Source organism: Festucalex cinctus, chromosome 18 (genome assembly GCF_051991245.1).
Source record: "Festucalex cinctus isolate MCC-2025b chromosome 18, RoL_Fcin_1.0, whole genome shotgun sequence".
Classification (NCBI taxonomy): domain Eukaryota; kingdom Metazoa; phylum Chordata; class Actinopteri; order Syngnathiformes; family Syngnathidae; genus Festucalex; species Festucalex cinctus.
Genome location: NC_135428.1, coordinates 1558662 through 1576777, shown reverse-complemented (window position 1 = coordinate 1576777; position 18116 = coordinate 1558662). Strand labels below are relative to the sequence as shown.

At 39.5% G+C, this 18116-nt stretch overlaps 1 protein-coding gene and 2 long non-coding RNA genes across 6 annotated transcripts; 2 read left to right on the top strand and 1 right to left on the bottom strand.

The window, feature by feature from the left end:
- The first annotated feature begins 454 nt into the window (after nucleotides 1–454).
- On the top strand, nucleotides 455–9710 carry LOC144006703 (uncharacterized). Of its 4 annotated transcripts, none has more exons than XR_013279913.1 (8): nucleotides 455–643; nucleotides 2376–2444; nucleotides 4269–4351; nucleotides 5673–5730; nucleotides 5796–5923; nucleotides 9004–9133; nucleotides 9236–9396; nucleotides 9505–9710. It is a non-coding gene; the product is annotated as an uncharacterized LOC144006703 (long non-coding RNA). The 4 variants fall into 4 exon arrangements; XR_013279914.1 differs by having other exon boundaries at nucleotides 5791–5923; XR_013279915.1 differs by having other exon boundaries at nucleotides 4266–4351.
- On the bottom strand, nucleotides 5695–10584 carry LOC144006702 (uncharacterized). Its single transcript, XR_013279912.1, has 8 exons — nucleotides 10352–10584; nucleotides 10033–10062; nucleotides 9710–9808; nucleotides 9407–9604; nucleotides 9030–9343; nucleotides 8870–8944; nucleotides 5788–5880; nucleotides 5695–5709 (listed from the first exon to the last, which is right to left on the bottom strand). It is a non-coding gene; the product is annotated as an uncharacterized LOC144006702 (long non-coding RNA).
- Nucleotides 10585–13417: 2833 nt separating this feature from the next.
- On the top strand, nucleotides 13418–16584 carry LOC144006608 (aquaporin-11-like). The gene is made up of 3 exons (XM_077505538.1): nucleotides 13418–14227; nucleotides 15740–15856; nucleotides 15944–16584. The coding sequence occupies exons 1-3, from the start codon at nucleotides 13636–13638 to the stop codon at nucleotides 16048–16050; spliced, it is 816 nt and encodes a 271-aa protein (XP_077361664.1). The 5' UTR covers nucleotides 13418–13635; the 3' UTR covers nucleotides 16051–16584.
- The last annotated feature ends 1532 nt before the right edge of the window (nucleotides 16585–18116 follow it).

Sequence of the window (18116 nt, the reverse complement as noted above, 5' to 3'; positions counted from 1 at the left end):
AATGCAGCATCTCTATAAATAAAACAACTGTTACTGTCAGTTGTCTCCACAAGAAAAGAACTAAATAAGAATAATAAGAATAAAATAGTTGTCCGACTTCCGCGGCGGAAGGTAGCTGTGTCGGCAGAAATCTGGAAATGTTTTAAGCATTTAAAATGCAATTCAAGTGTTACCAGCAGGCAACTGCTTGGGGCCCTTTAACCAGCAGGGGTCCCCAGAGGGCCAACAGAATTGACACAAACTGTCAGGTGTTTGTTTGTTTTTCCCCCTTAAAAAAAACAAACAAGCAAAAAAACAACAACAACAACCCTGTATATAGTAAGAAATTAATGACAAATTTGTCCTCTGGTTCGTTATTCGCTACGGCATTTATTATGATTATTTTAGCTAGTTAGCGCTAGATTTAACTGCGACCCGGAAGTTAAACACCGACCGGAAAATGAGATGAGGATGTGTTTGGCTTGGCGGGGTTTGTTTTTTGTTTTTTTCTCCCTGAGCACATGCTCCACGTTACGTTAGTTGGTTATTTTTCGATTGTTTACATGTACAGGAGCGTCCACAATAAAGGAATATTGTCTCCACGTCGGCTGCTGCCGTGTGACCTGCACGTCGTTGAAGAAAAGTGGTGACATGTCGTGAAAAGGTAACTCGTGCTCAACTTTTCTACGTTTTTACTGCATGGTCCTCTAAAAGTATATTTTTTGTTTAAAAAGAACCATCTTCTCAGATTAAGCGTGTCCTCAGTTGACTTGATTAATTCAAAACATTTAGGTGCGTTTACACAATCTAACGAGATATATTGTCCAATGTAAAATTTGTTTATAGGTCTACTTGTCAAAAAACGAGAAACTGGGAGATAATATTAATACAAAAAATCAATAAATAACAGCAAGATTAAAGAAAATCCAGTTTGAGCATTTAAAAATGTAATGAGTCAGGTGTTCCTGATGACTTTCGGGTTTAGTTGATGTTGCGTTCGGGGACGGTCGGAATTTATAAGAATTACTTTTACCAGTTCCGACCTGAAAGCGTGCGAGGCGAAATTAAACAACTAAAGTGGTGGATTATAATATATATATTTTTTTTAATTTTATTTTGGTCCTCAAAACTAATTTCGGCCTCCAGCAAACTTGCCTTCTCACAATTTTGCTTCATCTTATCTTATTTCATTTCATGCAGGGAGATAGCGGCATACTGTCACATACGTTGTTTTACGTGATGTTATGTCGAATATTTATGAATGGAAAAAAAGTTATCTAGTTTTATATTCGTGTACATTTTTTGTTTTACCATTCACAGTCTTGTTACCAAAGGGGTCGCATTGTAGAGTGACGTCACATTGTAGTCCATCGTTGAAGTCGGGGTACTGTTTGTTCGGTAAATTGCAATCAAGTTTATACATACATACATTCTATATCTTAAAGTTAAAAAAAGTGGGATTTATAAGTTTGAGGGGGCGTTCAGATACACACTTCCTGGTTTGAAGTCTGGAAAGTCCGACATCCGACCATCATCGAATGCAGCATATGGTTGCATTTGAGGATGGTCGGAAGTCGGAAATATCCAAGTTCAAACCAGGAATGCGCCCCCGTGAACTCGGAAATTCCACTCGCGAAGTCGGAAAAAACCAAGGACCCCGACTTCACCGGCGGACTACAATGTGACGTCACTCTGAATGGCAAAACACAATTTACTCGAGTATAAAACTAGATAGCTTTCTTCATTCATAAATATTCACCATAACTTCATGTAACGCAACGTACGTGACAGTATTGCCGCTATATCCCTGCATGAAATTATACGGTAAACTACTTAACTGTATGGAATGCTTATGAAATAAGATTAAAACAATAAACGCAGCAAAATTGCCAAAAGGTAAGTTTCCTGGAGGTCAAATTGAGTTTTGAGGACCAAAATATAAAACAATTTATCACTATCCGCCATTTTGGTTGTTTACTTTCACCTCGAATGCTTTGAAGGTCGGAACTGGGAAGTTTCAGTTCTGATATTTCCGACCATCCTCGAATGCAGCATAAGTTCAGAGGGCGGGGCAGCAGCGGTTGCCGAAGGCGGGTCTTGTGCGGGTGATGGGCGTGAGAAGGGTGGAGTCAGCAGATGGAGTGCGCTTTGGGGGCGTGTCTTAGTTTGGAGCTCACTGATCTGCTTGCTGACTGCATGGTACCCCCTTACATTCTATGAAAAATCAAAAAGTGAAAGAAAGTCGTCAAAACTTCACAAATATGACATTTAGGAAGTAGTGACGCGAATATTTAAGAGTTTTTCACTTGTTTGAAAACAAAGTGTTTTATGCAAATTAGCACCTCCGATATGCAAATGAGCCTGACTGACCGCTTCCGTTTGTGTTTTCTTGGCAGGATCGAGATCGTTTGGGACTTGGATGGGTCTGCGTTACATCATGCGACTGGAAATCTGCTTTTTGACAGGTGCGTGTGCTTTTTTTGACGCAAAGGATGTTTTGCTGTGTGTTTAGGAGGCGTGTCCTATGCCACTTAGCTGTTTGGCAGTGCACTTTGACTTCCGCTTGATGTACTGAGACTCACAAAAGCTTCTCAACATGTGCTTTTTTTTAAAATCACATTGGTGTGGCCCAAATTATTGAAAAATAAATTATTTCGAAAATATAAATAAAATCTTTTTTTTTTTTTTTTCAAATGCATTAAAAAAAATAGCTTGATATTATGTTGCCTACTTATTAAAATAAATCCTATTTGTAAAAAAAAACAAAAAAAAACAAAAAAAACTTAAATAAGAGCACATGTGGATGAGCACTGAATGATGTACTTGTTGTCTGCTTCCGCATGTGGCGGTGTTGATGAACTGGATTTGGCCTATAGAGCGATTGGTTCAGCCAGTTGCTTTTTTGGTTGCGCTCATGTACCGAATGACTTTCCAAAATGGACAAATTATTCGGTACACTGTTGTTGGTTGTTGTTGTTTGGACTCATGTATACAGTCGGGCTGCACGATATTGGAAAAAATATGCGATACAGTTGCGGAATATTATTGCGATATTTAACATGTACCTAAAGAAAAGAATTACATCTTTTTTTCTTTTCTTTTTTTTTAATGCGGTAAAATAATCAAACTCAATGTATTAATTAATTGTAATTACCTCTCGATAATGTTCAACTATTGGTTGGCGGTGCACGTTTTCGTTAAGTACGCTGTGCTCCGACGATGTTTTGCATTATTAGGATTGGAACACCAATAGGGGCGTGGAAACCAAATAAAAAGAGAAGTTGATTTTTTTATTTTATTATTATTATTATTTTTAAAAAGTTTGTCCTCGAACCAAGTGTCTTCTCTCCATTTTGTTGTTGTTTTCTTGTCTAATAAATGTCAAACACGTAAAGCTGACAGTCTGACTGGTCAAATTCAGATAAAAGTATAAAATTCCATATCAAACTTTTTGCACGTCTTTGCGATATTTATATTGCATCAGCCAATATCGCGATATCGATATTTTTCCTATATTTTGTGCAGCCCTGGTATACAGGTTATGATGGTAGATAAGTGATGAGGTGTCAGTAGATTGACCTCAAGTGTCCAAATATTATTATTAGTCTTATTTCTTGACAATGTTGTGGATATGATCTATTGACAGATGGATCATGTCTTCAAATGTCACGAGTGGTCAGTCGAACTTGTGGATGTTGTTTGTTGCATGTGCTCTGTCAACTTCAACATGCTATGAAATGATGTGTGCTGCACCATATTGCAAAAACATGCGATATCGATATTCTTGCCATATTTAACATGTACCTAAAGAAATGTCATTTTTATTACCTCATGAAAGAAAAAAAAAAACATTTCATGTGGCAAAAATAAGCAACCGTAATGTAATCTTAGTTAATTAATTGTAATTTATGTCTTGATCATTTTCAACTATTGTACATTTTAGTTGGCATCAAATTCATATAAAAAGCATAAAATTCCATATAAAACTTATTGCATGCCTTTTGCGATATTGCAAGGACTAATATCGCGATATTGATCTTTTTTCGATATATTGTGCAACATAGAAATACATTTTTTTAAATTGCTAAAAAATTGTTCTGCTTTTACTAATGTTTCCACATGCTAACTTTAATAACAGTTTGGCATCGTTAATTAGTCATTGTCTTTATTTAATTGTATTTTTTGGCATTAGACTCGGCTGCGACCCCAAAATGTTGTCAATTGATGTGAACGAGCACGACTGACTCCTTTTTTTGTTGTTTTTGTTTTTTCCCGGCATGATGGAGGAGGTCGTGGACGAACGCGCAGCCGACAGACTCGAGGACATGCGGACGCGTCTGCGCTCGGTCGACGGCGATCTGCTTTCGGACAGGTGTGTGTGTGTGTGTGTGTGTGTGTGTGTGTGTGTGTGTGTGTGTGTGTGTGTGTGTGCGCTATTTGGAGGCAAATGTCGTGCGCTTGACTTGACGTACGTGATGTCACAAAGTCGTTCGATGCTTGTGAACATGCGCTTTATGCGATGATATTGTTGGGCAAAATAACGCTAAGGTATTTTGAAATTGATCAATTGGTGTTATTTTTGCACACTTGTGAAAATAATGTTATGAAAACGAATCTTCTGCGCATGTCCGGAAGCATTGAACGATGTTGTTGTCTGTTAGTGCTCGTGCTGTCGTGTGCTGCTGCTTCCATGTCCAGCCTGTCAACATGTGTTTGTAACTTAAATGTTATCTGTAACATTTTTGCTGTGTCCCCCCAAAAAAAACTGCTTGTCTGAAGTCAAATATATTTTTCAACTGCAAAGATTGTCTCCGTGTTTTATTGCTGTGAGTTTTTGCGTTCAGTTGCTTGTATTGTCTTGGCCTCGACTGGATTGCAAGCGGATTGTTCAGGTCGTCCTTGCGCACGTTCTCGGTTGATTCTCGAGGCCAGATGGAGGAATTTTGAGCATGAATCGAGGAATCCTGCTTGCGCCAGAACATCTTGAAGCTTCAATCTTCATCTTCAGGCCGAAACGTCTTCAAGAACAACCCGAACGATCCAACTTGCAATCTTTTCAAGGCCCCAGAAAAGCTTTTTTCCTACTCTGAAAGTTCAACATGCGAATTAATTGACATAACTCCACCTACTTTCGAAGAAAGTCCGAATTAATTTGCATAACTGACCACACCCTCTCAGAATGGACCTATCGGCTGACTGTATGCAAATTAATTTGCATAGCCACGCCCACTTTTCCTGCTCCAGGTGGGGTATCTTGCTTAATTTGCATAACCACGCCCACTTATGCAAATCACCGGGTCGAAATATTTGCATAAACCACGCCCACTTGTGCAGCCAACCAATCAGAATCTGGCACTTATGACAGACCCACCAATCATATTGCTTCTTGCTCAGAAACTTGCATAACTCCACCTACTATGCAACTTGGCCACACCCCTTTATTTATTTTTTATTTTTTTTTAAAGATATATTTTTTGAAACATTTCAAGAGATTTTGTGACGTTATTTAAGTTCAGCAATTTTTACAATTTGTCTATTTTATTTATTTTTTGCAAAGTACATGTTCAGATAGCAGAAATGGCAAACTGGGGAAAAAAAGTAAACATGTTTTTTTTTTTTTAAATTTTATTGACTTAAGAAAAACAAAAACTTGAAGTTGTTTGACTTGACTGCTGTCTTCTTGTCATCACCAGGTGAAGTTGTGAGCCAGCGGCAGCAGATCGTGCAGACCTAAAGACAAAAACGACATCAGTGAGTCAAGTTGTTGTGCAGCAAAATGTTTTTGCGTTGTGACGAAACGAAACCCACCAGCACAGAAGGAGATCTGACGACTTTCCTGGGATTTGGGCCAACCACTCACACGGCTGCGTCGCCAGGAAGTCGGCCATGTTTCCTCAGCACCTGCGGCAGAACAACATCGAGGAGCAGCTCGCCGACATTCAAAGTAGGGATGCACCAAAAACACAAACTGCTTCGATGAAAACTGAAACGCCAGGGTAAAAAAAATAAAATAAAAATAAAAAATAACTCATTGCATTTATTATAATTAAAATAAAATATTTATTTAGCACTGGCATTTTAGCGACGCACATTATCCATTAAAATGACATGTTGGCTTAATGGTACATCAAAGGGATCGTTTGGATTTTTTGACATGATTCTCAATTTCATCCTCACCTCCCGTGTGTTCCATCGACACCAACTTCCCCCTGACAGCGTTCTGTGACGCGAGTTCTGTTCCCGTGTTGGACAAGAGGAAAATAGTCCAGCAAGCAGAAATAAAAGCGTTTTTCTTCTAAAAACAAATTAGTGTTCAAAAGTGTGATATATTTGTATCACAATACTCCTTTCTGGGAAAAGTCATTACCGCCAGGCACTACTTTTCTGTTCTTTGGCATCACTGCGCGTCGCCCTGTAGACGGCGAATCGACGCACTGCAGCCAGCTAGCTGATCCTTCCGCCTTGGAAATGACAAAACTTGTAGCGGAAGATTCAGCTGTCTGCAGTGCATCAATTCGCCGTCTACAGGGCGACGCGCAGTGATGCCAACAAACAGAAAAGTAGTGCCAGGCAGTAATGGCGTCTGACTTTTTTTCCCCAGAAAAGGAGTTTAGTGTGCAAATGTATCACTCTTGAACACAAAAATTTTTTAGAAGAAAAACGCTTTTATTTCAGCTTGCTGGACTATTTTCCTCTCGTCCAGAACGCTGTCAGGGGGAAGTCGGTGCTGATCGCACACACTGAAGGTGATGAAATTGAGAATCATGTCAAAAATCCGAACGATCCCTTTAAACACCAAAGTGAGCGAGTATTTTCTGTCTGTGCGATTGGAATTTATAGTCAATGTAGAGTCGGAGCGTCCCGACGAGCCGCCGATCATGCAAATACGTTTTTGCGCACGCGACATCACATCCACGTTCAACTTCTGTTTACTGAGGAAGTCGTAGTCAAGCCAGCGGCAGTTTGCATGACAGTACACGGCGCTAACGCCGTTAAAGTCAATTGCAAAATAAAGCTCACATTACCAAGTAGTATATTGGGATAAATGTAGTACTTTTATTTTGAAGTTGTTCCCGGAAACGTGTCGCAGCCTATGGAATCAGAATCCTGACAATCCTCGTAATAAGGGTTTCAATTTCCAAAAATATTTTTGATTGACTTAAAAAAAAAAAAAAAAAAAAAATCTCTGAAAAAACTATTAAAAAAAATCAATACAATATATAAAAAATATTTACTGTGTTTCACTCACAAATTTTCAGAGGTTCAAAACTGTCAAACTGATTTAAAAGAAAAAAAAAAAAAAAAAAGTTCTTGGCATTGTTCTCCCTGGGCAATAGTTTGTTTCTCACGTTGAAACCTGTCAATGGTGATCATTTTTAAAACTTGTAACTTGAAGGTTGAAAGACTGAAAATGTTTTCCAATATTTTGGAACTGTAATTCATAGTACCATTCGATTACTCAACAGCGCCACTCACAGGACCATGGAAGAACACTGCCAAAAGTCTGTCAATACTTGAGGGTACTTGGTGGTGTTGTGGGGCAGCGGAAGTCTGCAACTTTTGGCGGTGTTCTTCCGCTCCCACCACACCACCACCAAGTACCCTCAAGTTTCAAGTACGTTAGTTTCAAGTATTGCAGACTTTTGGCAGTGTTCTTCCATGGTCCTGTGAGTGGCGCTGTTGAGTAATCGAATGGTACTATGAATTACAGTTCCAAAATATCATTGGAAAACATTTTCAGTCGTTCAACCTTAAAACGGATACTTCACTCAGTTAGCTCATTATCACAATGAAAAGTTATTAATTTAAAATACAATTTACTATTATATAGACCAGACATTAGATTCATACTTAAAGGGATACTTGACTTATTTAGCCATTTTTGGCAGTCAAAAATTGTCCATAATAAATGATACTTTGTTTATTTTTTCCAAGTACAATTAGTACCTTTAAAACCACATTTTGCAACTGACTGTTGACTAAAAATGGCATCACCAAAAGGCTCAGGTAACCAATCACAGCTCAGCTTGTTTCCTAGGTTTGGTCATGTGACATTCACAAGCTGAGCTGTGATTGTTTACCTGAGACCTTTTGTGATGTCATTTTCAGTCGACAGCAAGTTGCAAAATGTGGTTTTAAAGGTACTAATTGTACATAAAAAATGAAAAGATAAAAATTATAGGCAAAATGTTGTTTGACTGCCAAAAATGGCTAAATAAGTAAAGCATCTTTTTAAAATGAAGTTTTAAAAATGATCGCCTTTCACACGTTTCAACACGGGAAACAAAATATTGCCAAGGGAGAGCAATGCCAAAATGCCTTTTTTGAAACTTGGCTTGTGACAGGTTTGAACCTCGGAAAATTTGTGGGTGAAACACTATAGCCATATTTTTTTTTACAATTTATTTTATTTTTTTTTAACTTTGAGACTTGAGTCATTCAAAATAATTTTTCAGTTAAAAAAAAAAAAGATTCGAACATTAATTTGAGGTTTCGAGTATTGACAGGATCGGCGACACGGCGCGAGGGCTCACCTGACTCGTCTATTCATAGTTTTAAGAAGCCCCAAAAGTTTGTAACAACTTCATCTTGAAATCACTTTCAAGCTCCAGTTAAGCGCGCCAAGAAAAATGCGTTGACATTTTTATTGTACGAATCCGCCAACTCAAGTTTTTGGTAACAATAAATTTGCCGGCACTACGGCGAAACGCCAACGAGCATCAAGTCCGACACTCACGCCCGCGTTGGTGTTCAAAATGTAAACAAACATCCAAATTCGCCCATATTATTTTGTCATTAATTTTATTTCAACCAAATGCCAAATGACTTTTTTTTTTGCTGAATATTTTCAGTGGCAGAGAATTCGGTGCATCCCCAATTCAAAGCTTACCGTCAATTGCGTCAACTTTTTCGAGCAGACGACGTCGATGCAGCACCAAGAAAGCAAATGTTGTCCAACGGTTTACTGCAACAAAAGAAATGACATGTTATGTGCTTTTTAATTATTTTTTGTTTTAAATGCAGCAAATATTTGACAAGATGAAACCCACCAGTACAGAAGATGACCTGCGAGTGTCTGAGACTGTCGGTGATGACGCAGCTGCATTCACAGGAAGCAGACCAAGAAAACTTTCAAGTGGCAAACGTTGACAGAGTACGACAACCAGGCCAGATTCTACTTCACTTTATTAACACGTGTCAACATTTAAAAAAAAATAAAAAATTAAGATAATGTACAAGTTTGTCTTTTTCCCAGGATCTTGGTGGCGGGCCGTTTCTCCATGATGACCAATTCAATTAAAATAAAAAATAAAAAAAAAAAGCAGTTGAACTTCTCCAGGGCCCAGAGATGCGTTGGCACCACCTAGTGGACACAAGCAGAAGAACACCAACGTGAACGCGTCAACACAAAAAAAGGTAAATGTACCTTTTTCCGCAGTTCAATGCAGCTTTTGGGGAACTGCAAAAAGACGCTGCTCAAATATGTTTATCAAAATGTTAACGGCAGCCATTTTGTTTTCGCAGCATGCTCAAACTCCGCGATGGGCAGCCTCGTACACAATTCTTGTTTCTCAGGCAGCTCTGGTTGGTTGAGAAGTCAAGATGCTGGTTTTTTTTTTTTTACCTGCACGCACACATACCAAAAAAAAAAAAAGCAGCACGTCAGGAATGTCCTTACTTTCCTTCAGTCATCTAAACCATGTGCTTAAATATTAAAACGTGATATCACCTTTAAACGTGTATGAGTGTTTGTTTTCCACCAGTGACGAGAACAGGGCTGAGTTGGACAGCGTGGCAATGGCCTGCTGCATGCTGCCTGCTAACTGGGCTGAAAGACACGTTGACATGACAGTTAGCTTCGAAACATGCAAGCACATTTAGCCAGTGTAGATTTAAAAAAAAATAAAAAATAAATAAACGAAAGTCATGGCCAAAAAGACAGGGGAAGTAAGCAACGTTATTTCGCTTCAAGATGCAAGCCTGTGGATAAGTTAAAAATTAGTTAAGAGTTGATTAGAATTTGAAGTTAATATACAAACGCTGGCAACCTACCTTTTGTCAAACGGTGCTTTTCTCCAGACGCTGGAAAATGAAAATAGTTAAAAAGTGCGTCGTGTTATTAAAGAACTTTCGTTTCCAAGTACCGTTTAGACGTTTAATAACTAAAACGTTAAACAATTAAGTACTTTACTTACCACTAGCATGTATTGCCAAACGTGTCAAATAAATGAGTTTGTGCCAATTCAGCACGCGGTTGACGCGATCGAGCAAACATTTGAGTTAGCATGTTAGCAAGGTGTTTGCACGCTGAAAAGGTGAACATGTTAAAAGTTACAACCACGAGTGTAAAAAAAAGAATCTTTGAACAAACCTCATGTCAAAGCTTTTGGTCATCTTGTCGAGATGAGTGAAGAACAGCAGGCGGAGGATGTCGACGTGATGTTGTCAGGCTGGTGAAGAAAGATCGCTTGTTTAATCAGTCGCAGCTTAAATAGCTTTTCAGTGCAACGTCATCACGTGCTATTTTTTTCAAAAGCTTTATTTAGCAAGAAGAACAAAAAAAGTATTTGAACTGCATTTAGACAGAAAATCTTGATAAAAGCGAGTAACTGTGAGTTACTGGACGCGGGGATCGAACCCTGCTCGTCTGCACCGGAAGCCGAGTCGTTAACCACTCGACTATGCTCGCTTGGCGAATCTTTTTCTTTTTGTCGTAATTATCCCCTAGAGTGAAAAATGAGTGCAAAATATAACCATTGATTGTATGAATAGAACCGAAATACCACAAATCCTCAAAGCCAAGATGGTCGAGTGGTATACGACATTGTCTTTGGTTTACTTGTTCTCGTGTTCGAGCCTCGTTTTCTGCAACCTTTACATTTCGTCCTTATGTATGTTCGAAGGTGCGCGAGCGAGGATCGAACCCGGATCGCTTGAACCGGAGGCAAAGTTTTATACCATTCGGCCATCATGGTTGAAGCTGCGCGAGTTTTATCACATGTATTTGTAGAGCATCCACAGGGGTGTATAAACCCAATAAATGCGATAAGATCCAGTATTTGCGTCCGACAAGTTAGTCCAGTGGATTGTGACAAGGGCTTCGGTACCGGCAGACACGGGTACGATACCAGACCTTTCTGCTTTTATGGGGTTATTTCTCAAATGGTTGAAAATGAGGGTGAAAGCGGGGATCGCACCCGGTACCACTGGTACGGGAGTCGTTCTCTTATTCCACTGGGCCATCTGTTCACATTCCGTTCGGCAAAAATTAATGAAGGTCATGAGTATCCTGATTGTAATCTGACAAGTGGCACGCCTTCCCGCGAGTCATTAACACCATCATATACTTCTTTCTTTTATTTATTATTTTTTTAATGGGTATTACTTTCAATTCCCACATCCACATCCTGGTAGTCAACTATGTAATCTACTCCAGTACGAATCCAACGATTGTTAACCGCTGACGAACAAACAATCCCCATTGCCACCCCGAATGTAGTTGCTGCAGTTATCCACAGGAGGGCAGTTTTGTATCGTATCGCAGTTGCTTCTCCTTGAAACTTTCACCACGACTTTGATTGACCAACCACACGGAATATCGACGATCCTTCTTGAGGTTTTTTTGTTTTTGTTTTTTTTCAAAACTATTTTTCCTTGTCGGCTTTAATGATGCGTGTCTTATAACGGCACGCTTATTGTTTTATCACATTATTGAACAATTACAAACGAGCCGAAACCCAGATATGCGAACCTGAAACGTCACCGTTGCAGGGAGTGCGCTTTCTGCTGGGCTCATGCGGTACTGCACCCAGGCTACTAATTTCTATGTGGAGGACTTTTTTTTTTCTTCTTTTTTTTTCCCCCATAACTTTTGAACTGAATGGACAAGAACAGTATTTCTCAACCGTCGTCCTCGGGGAAGACGATCCAGCCTGTTTTCCATGACTCCATATTCCAAAGCAGGTGAGGATCGTTATCAGGCTTCTTCAGGGTTTGCTGATGAGCTGTCATTGGAATGATATGCGTTGCGGAAAAGTGTTGGTCAACACAAACCACACCACATCTGGATAAATTAAATGGTTTTTATTTGCACAAAACAATGATCAGGAAAAAAAAGTGCATGAGGTGAACACAGAACACTTGAAGAAAAAAAAAAGTTAAAACTTTTTGTCTGCTTTCAAAGAACAAATCAGCCTTGCCATTCATCAGCAAGTCAAAGTTTTCAGTTGAGAAAGGTTGTTTTTGTTTGTTCGTTTTTTCACCCTGTCACCCTAAAACTGGATATCAAATTAGGGTGCACAAACTTTAAGTTTTTATTTTTCTTAGAACAAAAGTGTATTGTGGTAGAAAAGGTCCCTCAGTCCCCCCCAGAGGCGTAGTTTGCCATGGCAGGCAATTGCTTGGGGCCCCTGAGCCAGCAGGGGCCAACAGATATGGTCATTTAAAAAAAAACAACACCTTACTATGCATGGTCGTTTTTTTCACCCAACATCTTACAATATGCATGGTTGTTAAAAAAAAACAAAAAAACTCTGTACAACATGTTTTTGTTTGTTTTTTTAAACATCTTACTATACATGGTCGTTTTTTTCACCCAACATCTTACAATATGCATGGTTGTTTTTTTTTATTTTATTTTATTTTATTTTTTTAACACCTTACTAAACATGGTTGTTAAAAAAAAACAAAAAAACTCTGTACAACATGTTTTTGTTTGTTTTTTTAAACGTCTTACTATACATGGTCGTTTTTCTTTTTTTTTAAAAACGCGTCATTAAAAAAAAAAAAAAATCAAAACAAAAAAAACCTTACTATACATGGTCGTTTTTTCCCCCCAACATCTTACAATATGCATGTTTTTTTTTTTTTTTTTTTTAACACCTTACTAGACATGGTTGTTTAAAAAACAAAACAAAAACGCTGTACGTTTTTGTTTGTTTTTTTAAACGTCTTACTATACATGGTCGTTTAAAAAAAAACGCGTCATTAAAAAAAAGAAAAAGAAAAGAAACATGGTTATTTAAAAAAAAGAAAAAGAAATGCCTTACTGTACATGGTCGTTTAAAAAAATAAAAATTCACCTTACAACAAGGTCTCTGTTTTTTAACGCCTTACTACACATGGTCATTTATTGTTTTTCAATAAAAGATTTACTACTATTCATGATTATTTACCACAAAAAAAAAGAAAAATAAATCAGCCTTACTATATACATTTTTTTTAAGGGAAAAAACAAAACTCCTGACTCAGGGAATTTGAGACGGTCAATTGTCTGTTTGTGTCAAATCTGTCGGCCCTGCCTTGCCTAATGGCAAACTACACCTCTGTCTGAAAGAGATGACTTTTCTCATAATTGATGCACTTAACTTAAAAAAAAGAGCAAGTGGAGTTGGCCCACACTCTTTGGGTCTTTCAGGAAAAAAAAAAAAGGGGGATGAGACGATTTTTTCAAATTGGTGAACCGGTAGGTGCCAACAATTTTTTTATTTATTTTGAAAGTCGTTTCCTTTGACTTCCGGTCCCAAGTAAAAGTACCGTAGCGGGATTGAAGTTTGTCATGTGGAGGAGGGGTTCGTTCGTGGCCGTGCAGAAGTTGTTCTGCCATCGGCGGGCGACTTTACAAACGAGCAGATGAGCTGACGACAGTCGGCAGGGATGGACGACGCGTGGGTCTCCGTGGCGGAGTTGGCGGCCGCGGTTCTCCTCAGCGAGTTGGTCCGCCGAGCGGCCGCCCGCTGCCTGCGGGGAGTCGCCGGAGTTCTGGCGCTGGAGGCGGCGTCCACCTTCCAGCTTTGCTGCTGCACGCACGAGCTCAAGCTGCTGGCGGACTCGGCGCGGCTGGAGCCGGCGTACGGCCTGACGCTGGGCTACGTCGTCACGGTCGCGCACTTGCTCTCCTTCCGCGGAGCTTCGTGCAATCCGTGCGGCGCGGTGGAGCGGGTTTGCCGGGGCACCTGCCGAGGCGGCGCGGCGTTGGCGTTGGTCGCCGGCCAGTTCGGCGCCGCGCTGGCGGCGCGCTACGCCGCCGCCTCCGCGTGGTCGCTGGGGCTGGCGGAACACCACGTTCGCCACCGGCGCTTCGGCTTCAGGTGCTTCGACCCGCTCGGCGGCACCGTGCTGGAGGCCGCCGCCGTGGAGCTCGGCTGCGCCTTCGTCGTCCAGGCGGCGGCGCTTCACATCCACAAGGTGGACGACAAATTGCGCGTCCACGTCCTCGCCGCGCTAATTACCGCGCTGGTGTACGCAGGTGAGTGTTGGTGACGTCACGCGCTGAACAGCGTTGCCAGGTGGGAAATATAGGATTATCGTACCATAGACTCAAAATTGTCGTATTTTGATGGAAATTATCGTACACCCTTCATAACCAAAATACATTGATTCGCGACAGTCAAATAGTCGTTCTTGTGTTTAAAAGCGCTCACCACTCTTGGCTTCGTTGCGGGTTAACCTCACTGATCTGTATATATTAGTAAGACATACAAACTATGCAACAATCAAACATTTTGTCAATACAAATCACTTGAGCGATTTCCTGTTTGGGAGCGTCTCCTGTGGGCGGGCACTTATCATTCAGCCAATCAATGCATGGACGTCACTCGTTTCTCACGCTCAGCAAAGCGCGATTGGCTGGTACTATGTCACATGAGAACAGATACCTTCAGGGTTCGCAAAAAAAAAAAACTGGCAGTTTCAGCGTTTCCGGCAATACTCCGTAATGGTCAAATTATGGTACATTTGCCTTTTTTTTTTTTTTTTAAGGATTATTGATCGTACAGAGGGTCAAATTATCGTACACTTGGCAACACTGTTGGGCAGTAAGAAATTTACGCCATTTTGTGCGTTTTGTACTGCTTGACAGTTTAAAATGGGACAAAAATCGTTACATTGTGTGTTCGGCATGTTGAAGTGATGGAAGGAGCTTTGTTTTAGGCCGTAGAAAATAGTGCTTTGGCACTATCTTGTGGCTACTGTAAAGTATTTCGCTTTTTGTGAATAGCGAACAATTTGGTTCACCCGAAAAGTATGCAATTACCCATTGATGGTGCAACATGGCAGATCTGCACTATTTTTGTCTAAAGCTTAATAACATGATTGCTAAATTGTGAGTAGTTTTCCAAAAAGGTTTAAATATGACTTGGCCCACTAAGGCTAATAAAATGAAACAAATCTTACAAATATCCACATGACGTTTTGGAGGCGATTTATTTATTGCTAATTGTAGCATTCATTTGCTTGACTCACTTGAGCACCAACTCATTGGTAATTTGGGGTGAAATTCCCCAAAGTGGTTTCATGTAGTTTCACTTTTATGCAGGCGACACATTTTGAAACCTAAAACAAACGTTTTCCTTTCTTTTCAAGCTTATGCCTTTGCTTTTCAAAACTAAAATGTATTTATTTATTTTCTGTCTAATACAATCTTGTTGCAAAGTAAAATTATATTTGTTTACGACAAATTTAAAAAGTTGTTAATCTCTTGGAAAACTTAACAAGTAAAAATGTTCAGATTTAATGTACACTGCAAATAAAGGTGAAAAATAACATGACAAGTTACCAGTTTTTGTGGAATAACATTTCATGTTCGAAAAGCATTTTCTTTTAATGTCTTTCTGCTATTCTTACATGTTTTAACTTGCCAAGTCAAATTTTCTTGTGCTGTGCTGAGATAATTTTGCTGAAACAAAATAATCCTCATATGTATTTTAAGACCGGTTTTTGCATGTAACGAGGAGGACCTTGTTTTGTTTATCCTTTTGAGGTGGAAGAATTTCGGGGGCCGTGTTTAACCCCGTCCTGGCCTTCTCCATCAACTTCCCCTGCGGCGGCCACACCTACCTGGAGTACTGCTTCGTTTACTGGCTGGGACCCGCCTTGGGTATGCTAAGCTAGCAAAGCACGTTTGTTTGTTTGTTTGATGCGTTTGCCCGTCGAGCCGCTTCGCAGTTTGTGTTGTCGTCCTCAGGCGTCGCCGGCTGCATCCTGTTCTTCGAAAAGATTCTGCCGTTCCTCTCGGGGACGAACGCGGCGGGCCGAGGCGTCAACGTCGCCCGCAAGCACAAATCGCACTAGGCAGCAAACGTGAGCGCTTTTGCCGGTTTGAACGGGACAGTCAAATGCACAACTGCGTATTTGAGCTACTTGGGAGGACAACAGTTGTGTTGTCATTGTTGTAGTTTGGTCAAATGACAGATAGTAGTTGCGCTCATCTAATAGCGCTTTGTTTTTATGTATATGTGCTAGTTAGCAACAAAAACGTTCGCTACGAAGTTAAAGGGATACTTTGAATGTCACATGACCAAACCTAGAAAACAAGCTGAGCTGTGATTGGTTACCCGAGCCCTTTGTGACGTCATTTTCAGTCGACAGCAAGTTGCAAAATGTGTTTTTAAAAAGGTACCAATTGTACGTGAAAAATAATGAAAATATCAAATTAATTATAGACAAAATATGAACTTTTTATTGCTGTAAAGGGCTAAATAATTGAAGTATCCCTGGAACTGTACTGGAACAAACTGATTTCTTTACACAGGAAGTCACAATTTTGTGAAAATCCAATGTTTAATGCAAATGCTTAATGTGAACCACATTAAATTTTCACGTCTTTTTTTTTGAAAATTAATTTATGGGGCTGTGAATGTAGTTTATCGTGATTTTCTGACTTCTATGCATATTCGGAATCTTCCTTTTTAAAATGTTGATTTTTATTTTGCTTGTCACATTTGGGAAGGTGTGCTAGCAGCTAGCTTACCTCTTCTTGCAATACTGCTGTTTTTCCTCAAGAGGCGCTGGTGTGCCACAGTACTGGAAACAAATTACAACTTTTGTAAATCTAACTTTTTTTTTTTTTTTTCCTTGATAAAAATCTGGGTTGTCATTCAGTTTCAGTAGAAAATGATAATTTATTGGTTTTGTCTCCCTTCCCCACTCACTCAGGATCTTCTGGTCAACGAGATTTTCTTTTGTTTTAATTTCAAAATGTGTCTAAATTGATGTGAAAGTGTCATTTAGATCAAAAAGTCTTCCTTTGCAGTCATGTGCTGTCCACAAGTGACTCTGGGGGAGAAATTCTGGAGGGGAAAAAAAAAAAAAAAAAAAAATCCACTTCTGCCCCAAAATGTAGGAAGCACCCGATGAACCTTTGCCACTACTGCGTCATTTGTTTTATCAATTACTTTTAATTCTGTTTTTTTCCCCCCCACTGTTTAACATGTCAAAACTGTGAAGTGTTTGTTCAGTTTTGTGTGCAAAGCGACTTTATGACGAATGTTTTTACTTGGGTAAACGCTTAATTCATAATTAACATTTTTCCACACAATTTTGCCGCCGCCTCCTCGTCATTTATTGATTTATATAGTGTGTCCCCATAAAGTGACAAAATCTCTTTTCATGTTTGTTGAACTTACAAATGCGATGCCCATCAAGCACTAAAAGCTTGTTTTATGTTTACCAATTGCTTTTACTTTGAAATGTTGACTTTCAACATTACGGCATTATCGACCAAAAAATAAAAAAACATTACGAATGAGTTCTGAGGGTTTTATGATTGTCACTTTGTAGAACAGAAAAGAAAAGGTAGTCAAATGTCATCTGCCTCCACAGCATCGGACGTGGTTACACAACGCGACCTTTGCACCCTCGTGCTGTCCTCGACACATTTAACACGTTAACAACACACTTTGGATTACAGGCCTCCACCAAGGCAGCCCCACTTTTGGACTTTGAAAAATCTGTCATGGTTTTAAAATATTTCTAAGCACGTTACTGAGTCGAAACAATTATGTGCATGAATGCTAAAATTATTACAGTTTATCACTGTTTTAACTAGGCGACTATTTTAGCTTAGTGTGTCAAAAAAAAGTGAGATGCATGGAAAGTTGCACCAATACAAAAATAAAATAAAATAAATAAAAATACCCACGAGAGGGCACTAGAACTGCACAAATGGAAATCAACCAGACTTTTTTCTTTTTTTTTAAACAGATGTGTTGCATTTAAAATATCGTGAACCTGACAACGACGATATTGTGGCACTTTTAATATCACGATATCACGCTTATCGTTGCATCCCAAATGCTAACTAGTATTTATCACTGGGCAGCAATGATATATTAGCATTGAATGCTAATTTGGGAATA

Excerpts from the sequence above, each read along its gene's own strand:
- LOC144006608 (XM_077505538.1), top strand. The coding sequence starts at position 13,636 with ATGGACGACGCGTGGGTCTCCGTGGCGGAGTTGGCGGCCGCGGTTCTC. Across the intron at positions 14,228-15,739 it reads TACCGCGCTGGTGTACGCAG|GTGGAAGAATTTCGGGGGCC; the intron begins GTGAGTGTTGGT and ends TATCCTTTTGAG. Across the intron at positions 15,857-15,943 it reads CTGGCTGGGACCCGCCTTGG|GCGTCGCCGGCTGCATCCTG; the intron begins GTATGCTAAGCT and ends TGTCGTCCTCAG.